The sequence below is a fragment of the Argopecten irradians genome, chromosome 11 (assembly GCF_041381155.1).
Source record: "Argopecten irradians isolate NY chromosome 11, Ai_NY, whole genome shotgun sequence".
Lineage (NCBI taxonomy): Eukaryota > Metazoa > Mollusca > Bivalvia > Pectinida > Pectinidae > Argopecten > Argopecten irradians.
Window position 1 is genome coordinate 35844262 of NC_091144.1, and position 11399 is coordinate 35855660.

General features: G+C 36.8%; 1 protein-coding gene across 1 annotated transcript in view; it reads right to left on the bottom strand.

Annotated features, from left to right (window-relative positions):
• Positions 1–10784, bottom strand: part of LOC138335421 (uncharacterized) — a 29807-nt gene extending 19023 nt beyond the window's left edge. The window contains exons 1-8 of the mRNA XM_069284508.1: positions 10695–10784; positions 9355–9446; positions 8431–8602; positions 4820–4961; positions 4084–4205; positions 3479–3536; positions 1837–1915; positions 639–819 (exon numbers count right to left, since the gene is read on the bottom strand). Of these exons, the coding sequence (XP_069140609.1) occupies positions 639–819; positions 1837–1915; positions 3479–3536; positions 4084–4205; positions 4820–4961; positions 8431–8602; positions 9355–9442 (842 nt within the window). The 5' untranslated portion in view covers positions 9443–9446; positions 10695–10784. The remainder of the gene's footprint in view (positions 1–638; positions 820–1836; positions 1916–3478; positions 3537–4083; positions 4206–4819; positions 4962–8430; positions 8603–9354; positions 9447–10694) is intronic.
• Between the last annotated feature and the right edge of the window lie 615 nt (positions 10785–11399).

The window sequence follows — 11399 nt, forward strand, 5'->3', positions numbered from 1 at the left end:
AATCTAGAATGAATTATTTAAAATCAACTTTGTATTTCTTTTTATTAATAACTAGTGAGTATTTGGTTTTTATAAGTGTAACGTCCTTTTAACAGCCAGGGTCAATAAAGGATGTGCCAGGTTTGTTGGTGGAAGAAAGCCGGAGTACCCGCAGAAAAACTACTGACCAACAGTCAGTACTTGGTAACTGCCCCACATGGGATTCAAACTTGCAATCCAGAGGTGGAGGGCTTTTGGTAAAATGTGGTAACATCATACCATGCAAGGTAAATGTCTAAATATACAATATACATATCACATTTATATCAGTATATGATACACAATGAGTATGGGAGTAAATGGCAGAGTCATATAAGCCATAAACCAGTAACTAACGAAGAGTGTGTGTTACACAGTGGATACCACTTGGTTATATCATACAGTCAAACCTGTCTACCCAAGGAACAGAAGGGAAATGTCCTTATAGTCAGGTGGTCTTTATACACAGGTTGAATGGTGTTGAAATGGATCAGTTGATATACTGAGAAAGTGGTCTTATTAAGCAGGTGGTCTTTATACAGAGGTGGTTACTAAGGTAAGTTTAACTGTCCATACAAAGTAACATCGGATAGATTATTATTCTTTCCTATCTAGTCTACCTGTTGTGACTCTGAATTTTAGGTGCGGAATCCTCATCGGTGTTGTCTCCGGTCTGTGGCGTGATATAGCAGGCAGACGGAGGAGAATCAGAGCTACTTGATTGGTCAGGAGCTGAATCCGGCCATGCCCCTTCTTCGTTACGCTCCTCCGGCATTACAGGTGTCCCCCAAATTGAGTAGTCTGTACATGTAATAGTATTGAATGTCAGTAACATTAAAATATGAATTCCTTTGTAGTTATATGGTATCTAAGATAAAAATAAGTTTGACATGAAAAACCCTTAATTAATAATAGAGCAATCTTCCAGAATATAATTTTTTTTTTTTTTTTAAATCTTTATGATATCAAACATATACAGTAGATAAGTGCGATAATCTGGACACTATTAGTCCTGCAAACCCACAATCTAAATTGAAATTTCAGTGAAATCGAAAATTCTGTTTGCTGATTCATTAAAAACAAACTGTGAATGGGAAAGTCTAAAGATCCTGATATAAAAAAAACCATTAACTGTACTATTTATATAACTGACTATCTGGGGTTTTTAGATCAGACTAACAGGTGTTTTGACAATCATAAGATCATAAGATCTTAATTAACTCTAGATCTCTAGTGTAACACCTGACAGGTGAGTTAGGATCTACAGCTATTAACAGGTAATGAGAAAAGTGACTGTTTTAAATACAAGTATTATCTCTGTTAGCAAAAGCCAAAGTGCAAAATGTCACTTCTTAATACATCAAAGAGTATAAACCAGATTAATCTTAAAATAATACTTTCATGTTTTGTTAAATAGATTTTTTTTTTCTTTCATCTATTTCTTTCCAAATTTCCTAAAGACAACCAATTCCTGACATTTTTTACTTGTGAAAGCAGTATTTTTTTCCCCAACTTTCTAATAACACCCAATTTCTAACATTTTTACCGTAAAATTGCACACTTTTTCTTTGCTAAATAAAATTTGTGAAGTTGAGGGTTTACATTACATTTTAAATTATCAATTACATTGATAGAGAAGGTTTTGAATTTTTTTTGGAAGAAGAAACATCCATTCATATGGCCTGTTAGTCTTTGAATGGTAAATTACTGTTAAGATTAAATTTTCATCCCCAAAAAGAACATGTGCAAATTATACCACTGTACAAATCATATAAGTGTTTACGATACTTGTGAAAGCAGTATGTCATTAATACAAACCTCCTGATGAGTAGGATGTGTCAGGGTTACAATGTTTTGGAGCATCAGCAAACAATCGGGGTACGTCATCATCAGACGGCTACAAAAATGATCAATATCATACAGATTATTACAAGATGTTTCTTACATTATAAAAATAATTAATTTTTCTTTGTTTTCATACCAAATCTGGCTTTCTGATTGGCCAATATTTTTTTTTTGCATACCACTATGAAAAAAAATATTCGAGAATGGCGCGAAACCACGACGTTATCGTGACGTCACAATAGAGACATTGACGTTGCGTATCAATTTCGGAAAAAAGAATTCCTTGAAAAACCACTATAATATCACATTGAAACATACTTCATTTTATCAAATAGAGTATAAAATTAATTATAAGTATTGATGTCACTATTTTTTAATTTTATCGGGTTATGAAAAAAAATTGTTTGCAAACTTTTGTGAGAATCTGCTACACGGATTCACACAGTTTGCAAACAAATTCAATGCTTAAAAAGAACAGGAATAAGCCAGTTATTTCAAGATGCTCCACCACTGACAAAAAGTGTTTTTTCTCAATAAAAACCAAAAGCAGACAAATTAGTATTTTTCTTCAGTTATAAAAGTTACTTACTTTACACCATTACCACAATTGAAAAGTTGGTGATTCTAATTTTATTTCAAGATAAAAATATCAAAACTAATCAATTGCGTTCAGACAAAATTCTGTGCCACTTTGTGGAATGAAGTACTGATTGTGCATGCACCAAAAGTAAAACAAATTTTTTCATATTATTTTTGTGTTAATTAAACATATACACCAACTATTGTTCAAATGACGAGTATCATTTATGCTCTGTCAGCGATGGAGCATCTTTAATAGCTCAAAGATCAAAATCAAATGAATGTAATTTAAAATTATATTTAAAGGCCCACTACCTTTCCGGAGCAAAATTTAAAGGTTTCTTAAAAACATTTATAACAAAAGAAAATATATATCGATGGCTTAAGATGAGGTTACAACACCAAAAATATGCAAGATTTCCTGTCTAATGTACGATAACAGTGGAGATTCATTTCGCTGTTTTGTCGTCTGGTGCAGTGATAATCAACTACCGCGCGGCATTTAGGACGACGGCGGGAAACATAAAACGACCCGCGTTATCAAAATTAACATTTTATTTATTCTAATTAAACAGTTCTGAAGGCGATGATAAGTGTGCTAGTAAACGTATAGTTAATAACTTCTGCGACTCTACAAAATTATTGATCTCGTTTTACATTCCTATTTTAAAAATTAAAAGCCGTTTCGGAAAGGTAGTGGCCTTTTTTAATGGCATTTACTATAAACACACAATTTTTGCAGAAACTTAATTTAATCTTTTCATGATTTCAATCTGCGATATTCAGTCGAGACTGAAAACAGACCAATTATATAGCAAATTACGTTGGGGGGTCTCAAGTAAGGTCACATAAGACAGGGAGTTCCTACATACAGGGGGTTGCTTAGACAGTCTTGACTGTACAGTTTAAATGTTCTTAATATTTACTTGTTGTTTGACTAAAATAACTTATAATTTACAGTTTTCACCCTTAAATTTGACTTCGCTGAAATCGATACGTTTACAGTTTACAATGATTTGTACAAAACCAGCCTTACCAGTCCAAGTTCCTGCTCCAACATCATGTAGGCTACAGCAACTCCATCATCACCATGGCTACAAAAGTCAAAGCATTCCTTGTAAATTTGTTGTTACCATGGCTACAAAAGTCAAATCACTCCTTGTAAATCTTTCTTCAGGTTAAAAGTATGACATTTCGATAACCAGTACGATGTGTATAGAGATTCGGCAAAAAAAAGATTGTTCATAACTTCATACCCACCAAAACACTTATAATCTTATTTAATAAAGAAATGAATGTCAGTTGTTATGGATAACAGTATTTTAACACACGAGCTTAGCCTGGTCATTTCAAGCCTCAGTCCTGAAACCAGGGTGATTCCACAAGCCCCGTCATCTTCGAGAGACAAGCTAAAAACAAGTGCACTTTGATTTTCTGGCATATATTAATTAATATCTCAACAAACAAAATGAGCTCTGGTATGATGTCTTGTTTAATGTGATGATATATACAAACTGTGTGAATGAAATGAGAATAACTTAGAAGTGGGAGACGACCTATATAGGCAATGGCTTCTGTCTAATCCCTTTGATATTTGTCAATAAGTTTGTTTGAAATTGAAGTGGTAGTATATTTCCTTACTTGGTGTACAGACTGACTTTGAAACTTCCTGGTTGGTAGGCCAAGACAACTGTCTGAAATATTTCATTGGACACCATGTCCTGGAACATCTTGGAGGCCCGGCTTGTCCACGTTTTTGCAATCTGACACAAAAAAACTAATTTTCAAAAATCTCTATGAAATGACATTTTAACCACCTAAAATCTGAAGTTAACAATATTTTTAAAGATGCTCAAATTACCTATAAAGAATATTTCAACTTCATGTTATTGCATTAATTTTAACTCCATCTCCACATGTTAGAATTTAAAATCCTGAAAATTCCCCAAAATATATTTTTTTCCAGTTTTGAGAATTATTTTTGCTGAAATTCGTCAATATATGTTTCAATGCACTTTAAATTGCTTTACTAGAAATCAGCATAGTCAACACATTTATGTGATCATATGACATGGTTGTGTTTTTTCTATATGAATCGGCAAAGATACACTTAATTTACATCTGCAATCATTGACTATTATTTCATCATCATCATCATCATCATCATCATCATCATCATCATCGCATCATCATCAGCATCATCATCATCATCATCATCATCATCATTGTCATCCATCGTCATCATCATCATTAACTCAATCATCTACCCAACTCATTCACCTTGAAGACAAACTTAGGCTCTTCTAAATCAAAGACTAGACCAGTCCATTATGAAATTTCAGGGGTGAATTTTGAGACTATATAGTGATATACGTACAGGTATGATACCGGCGAGGGAGCACCTAAGAGCCTGGGAGGGGTAGGAGAAGAAGTCCTCTTGGTTTACACACAGTCTGTCAATATTGACCAGTTCTGTATCGCCATAGTCAATGTATAGGACATCTACTGCCTCACTGTCTCTGTTAACACAAAACTCATTGTTTATTATCATCATAAAGAAATACAGGTAGGCAAAATTTAGTTATAATAATAGGTATAATTTATAGATATACATACAAGGTTAAATTGTGAAATTAAAATTGCTGTGGAAAAATTGTTACATATAGGGAAGACTGTGTGATACGGTCGAATTATACCTTAGTCAGACTTTTTCTCTGAGTAAAAGAAAATTTGAAATCTAATGCAGCATGGTAGTCCTGTCAGATACAAATAATGGGTAATTATATCTGAATTGTCTTGCCTGTCTACATGTGATACCTGGCCATTGTCTTACCTGTCTACATGTGATACCTGGCCATTGTCTTACCTGTCTACATGTGATACCTGGCCATTGTCTTACCTGTCTACACGAGATACCTGGCCATTGTCTTACCTGTCTACAAGCAATACCTGGCCATTGTCTTACCTGTCTACAAGCGATACCTGGCCATTGTCTTACCTGTCTACATGTGATACCTGGCCATTGTCTTACCTGTCTACAAGCAATACCTGGCCATTGTCTTACCTGTCTACATGTGATACCTGGCCATTGTCTTACCTGTCTACATGTGATACCTGGCCATTGTCTTACCTGTCTACATGTGATACCTGGCCATTGTCTTACCTGTCTACATGTGATACCTGGCCATTGTCTTACCTGTCTACATGTGATACCTGGCCATTGTCTTACCTGTCTACATGTGATACCTGGCCATTGTCTTACCTGTCTACATGTGATACCTGGCCATTGTCTTACCTGTCTACATGTGATACCTGGCCATTGTCTTACCTGTCTACAAGCAATACCTGGCCATTGTCTTACCTGTCTACATGTGATACCTGGCCATTGTCTTACCTGTCTACATGTGATACCTGGCCATTGTCTTACCTGTCTACAAGCAATACCTGGCCATTGTCTTACCTGTCTACACGTGATACCTTGTCATTGTCTAACCTGTCTACACATGATACCTGGCCATTGTACATGTCTTACCTGTCTACACACGATACCTGGCCACTGTCTTACCTGTCTACACGTGATACCTGGTCATTGTCTTACCTGTCTACACATGATACCCGGCCACTGTCTTACCTGTCTACATGTGATACCTGGTCATTGTCTAACCTGTCTACACATGATACCTGGTCATTGTCTAACCTGTCTACACATGATACCTGGCCACTGTCTTACCTGTCTACATGTGATACCTGGCCACTGTCTTACCTGTCTACACGTGATACACCTGGCCACTGTCTTACCTGTCTACATGTGATACCTGGCCATTGTCTTACCTGTCTACATGTGATACCTGGCCATTGTCTTACCTGTCTACATGTGATACCTGGCCACTGTCTTACCTGTCTACATGTGATACCTGGTCATTGTCTAACCTGTCTACACATGATACCCGGCCACTGTCTTACCTGTCTACACACTATACCTGGCCACTGTCTTACCTGTCTACACGTGATACCTGGTCATTGTCTAACCTGTCTACACATGATACCTGGCCATTGTACATGTCTTACCTGTCTACACACTATACCTGGCCACTGTCTTACCTGTCTACATGTGATACCTGGTCATTGTCTAACCTGTCTACACATGATACCTGGCCACTGTCTTACCTGTCTACACACTATACCTGGCCACTGTCTTACCTGTCTACATGTGATACCTGGTCATTGTCTAACCTGTCTACACATGATACCTGGCCATTGTACATGTCTTACCTGTCTACACACTATACCTGGCCACACTGTCTTACCTGTCTACACATGATACCTGGCCATTGTACATGTCTTACCTGTCTCACACTATACCTGGCCACTGTCTTACCTGTCTACACATGATACCTGGTCATTGTCTAACCTGTCTACACATGATACCTGGCCATTGTACATGTCTTACCTGTCTACACACTATACCTGGCCACTGTCTTACCTGTCTACATGTGATACCTGGTCATTGTCTAACCTGTCTACACATGATACCTGGCCACTGTCTTACCTGTCTACACACTATACCTGGCCACTGTCTTACCTGTCTACACGTGATACCTGGTCATTGTCTTACCTGTCTACATGTGATACCTGGCCATTGTCTTACCTGTCTACATGTGATACCTGGCCATTGTCTTACCTGTCTACATGTGATACCTGGCCATTGTCTTACCTGTCTACATGTGATACCTGGCCATTGTCTTACCTGTCTACATGTGATACCTGGCCACTGTCTTACCTGTCTACACGTGATACCTGGTCATTGTCTAACCTGTCTACACATGATACCTGGCCATTGTACATGTCTTACCTGTCTACACGTGACACCTGACCATTGTCTTACCTGTCTACACGTGACACCTGGCCATTGTCTAACCTGTCTACACATGATACCTGGCCATTGTACATGTCTTACCTGTCTACACGTGACACCTGACCATTGTCTTACCTGTCTACATGTGATACCTGGCCATTGTCTTACCTGTCTACAAGCAATACCTGGCCATTGTCTTACCTGTCTACATGTGATACCTGGCCACTGTCTTACCTGTCTACACATGATACCTGGCCATTGTCTTACCTGTCTACATGTGATACCTGGCCACTGTCTTACCTGTCTACACATGATACCTGGCCATTGTCTTACCTGTCTACATGTGATACCTGGCCATTGTCTTACCTGTCTACATGTGATACCTCGCCATTGTCTTACCTGTCTACACACTATATACCTGGCCACTGTCTTACCTGTCTACACGTGATACCTGGTCATTGTCTAACCTGTCTACACATGATACCTGGCCATTGTACATGTCTTACCTGTCTACACGTGACACCTGACCATTGTCTTACCTGTCTACACGTGACACCTGGCCATTGTCTAACCTGTCTACACGTGACACCTGGCCATTGTCTTACCTGTCTACATGTGATACCTGGCCATTGTCTTACCTGTCTACATGTGATACCTGGCCATTGTCTTACCTGTCTACATGTGATACCTGGCCATTGTCTTACCTGTCTACATGTGATACCTGGCCATTGTCTTACCTGTCTACATGTGATACCTGGCCATTGTCTTACCTGTCTACATGTGATACCTGGCCATTGTCTTACCTGTCTACACGTGATACCTGGCCATTGTCTTACCTGTCTACATGTGATACCTGGCCATTGTCTTACCTGTCTACACACAATACCTGGCCATTGTCTTACCTGTCTACATGTGATACCTGGCCATTGTCTTACCTGTCTACATGTGATACCTGGCCATTGTCTTACCTGTCTACATGTGATACCTGGCCATTGTCTTACCTGTCTACATGTGATACCTGGCCATTGTCTTACCTGTCTACACATGATACCTGGCCATTGTCTTACCTGTCTACACGTGATACCTGGCCATTGTCTTACCTGTCTACACGTGACACCTGGCCATTGTCTTACCTGTCTACACGCGATACCTGGCCACGCCTCCACATTCTCTCCGAGTCGGTACAGTCCACCAGGACAAGCTGCCCCATCCCTATATCATCTACAGACTCCACACTGACACCCATGGTATGGCACGAATCCTCAAGATTTATCTCAAACTGTAGGAACTCAGCCAAACTTTCGTCTGAACCAAATACAGAGGAAACAGTTCTAATAAAACACATTACCAAAAGTATGTGCAACTGTTTGAAATGCATTTCCTCAAAATAAACATGGCAAGATATTGTTGACATTTAAACCAGTAAATTGTTTAAGTTCATATTAAATATTAGACACCGTAAAAATTATTTTGATGCACAGTACTAGTTTTTATGAACTTTCAATTATCCATCAATTTAAATCAATTGAACATTACTGTAAATGTCTATATGAGATAGATGCAATATTGTAGCTTAAAATACTTTGACAGAAAATAATGTGGTCTTTAGAGCTACAATTGGTGCCTATTACTGCTAATGGAGCAAAGTAATGATTATGCAAACCATTGTAAAACCTTTGTAAACATTTTAACTTACTTGTTAGATATCACTTACCTACTAGGCAAAAAAAGTGAACCATATAAATATCAAATTTTCAGCGAGACATTATTTCAATTTTACTATTACATATATATATGAAGGTCTTTCTGAACGGAATTTATACAGCAAGTCTACAAATTGTGATTTTCATGTCTTGTGAGTGGGACGGTAGATATTAAGAATGGTCGTAGTCATGTATTTTTTTTACCAAAAGTAATATATAAATGAACCGAACCGAAACTAAGAATCATCGTACCGAACCGAATTGTACGGTTGAATATTTCGGTTAACTGTATTTTCGGTTAACCGCGACACTCCTACATATGATACATAAAGATGAGGACAATATTTTATATACCTGTGCCAATTTGCATCCAGAAGTTACTGGGGTCAATCACTTGAGTAACTTTACCCAGATAAATCTGCTCTGGGCAAGTCTCCTCCATCTCGCTGTAAACAATTATTTATTAAAGGTCATTATTTAAACAATAACATATATAGGACGAGGTAATTACATTAAAAAAATGTACTAGAAACATAAATAAAATCTCTATTTTGATTTTTACAGGTTGTTGAGTTTATTTTATTATATATAATAATAATAAGTGTACCTACATTATACGACTAGATTGTTGTACATCAGAAACGACCAAGCCGTCGAAAATGTTGATATTTTTTTCTGCTACAAAGCACAGCAGCTAATTATATATATGTGTAATATGTGACATCAAAGTTTGAATTATTCACTTAAATACTCATATTAACTGTACAATATATATCATAAAAAATAATTTTATTATGATTAAAACAAATTCAAATAATCTGAAAGAAGAACTAACTCAAAAAACCCAACTCATGATCAGTTTGCTGTAGAAAGGTAAACAGATGTCAGTTGATGCAATGATTTATATAAGTGAGAAGGATTTGTCACTCTGGGTTTAGGACGTATATGTCGCAAGCACTTTGGTGACCGTGACATTAGGCACACAACTGCATGATTTTCCTTTGATATCTGCCAGCGCAACCTTTGATGTAGCTTGCATGTGCCAGGCTTACTATGTTACTTTCTGAAGCAGGCTGTCATTTCATGCGCTGTTGTATTTTTTTTTTATGAAAATTTAATACATTTCTTCTAAATCTTCCGTTCTCAAAACAAGGATTAGACATTGTGAAATTTATTAAGCTTTACATTGGCGTTTCTTTTGACTCGATATAAGACAAGTATGAGTTGAGAAAAATGGATTTTATTCATGGTTCATAGGCGTCTCCGGGGGGGATCCCGTCTCTTTACAGAGTAGAGACAGTGACAAATCCTTCTCACTTATAAATCCTTAGCTGGTGTTAGGCCTTGTTAGGCCTTCATATTATCTTTCGACACTACATTTGAATTCTAGGCGTCTGCTTCTGGTTTTGAAAAAAAAGTATAATAGCCTTCCCCTGCTACAGAAATTTGGAAACCAAAAATAATTATTTGTGTATATTGTATGCAATCCAAGTGTATTAAATTTTACTTTATTGCCGACATCAGTCTATAATATCAGGTACACTCGAGAATCGAAATCATGAAAACATATGGGAGTCGAGTTGACAGAAGGCGCCAAATTCTGAATATTCTTACAAGTAGTTTTTAAAATTTAAGTTAAAAGTTTCTACGATACAGCTGATTTCCATTTCTTGTTCAATAGAAAAGAATCTTACCTTTTGTAGGCCTAATGACTACAGAGATGTGAAGAATATTTTTTCAGACCTCTCAAAAAGTTTCAAAACAAAACCGGAAGTAATTTAAAGTAAGCTAATATTAGAACCGGAAGTGGAGAAAATCCCGGATCAATGGCGAAATTAAATTCTAGCCCCTACAGATGTACTATAGCTATCCAAACATGCTTACAACAACCAATTTAAAGCTTCCGCATTGGCACAAAAATAACAAATAGATAAGAAGGCTACTAACAACATTATTTATCAACTTTAGTAATGCATGAGTAAAATACCGTACGGTACTAAAGTTGATAAATAAACTACGTATGTACAAGGACGTATATGAATCCTTGGTATGTATTAGTACATAAGTTTTCATTAGATTTACTATGGCAAGCCGTTTTAAATTAAAGTTTATTTAATACATAATAGCTTTTAAAAGAAAACGGATTTTATCCTGAGCTGAAAAGATTCCATCTTAAGTTTTTTTTATTTTTTTTTAATATACCCCTTTACAGGTTCAGAAGTCATTAAAAATACTACCGATTTTAGAATATGTTTGTGAAGTTGTGTTTGTCAATATTTCATGTATATACTATGTTTTTGTGTCTGAACTGATGAGCTAGCTAATAAGCTAAGAGTAATAAAGAATTTGAGCTTATATCTAGGTGTCAGATTAGACTGAGGCAATGGGAAGATGACCAG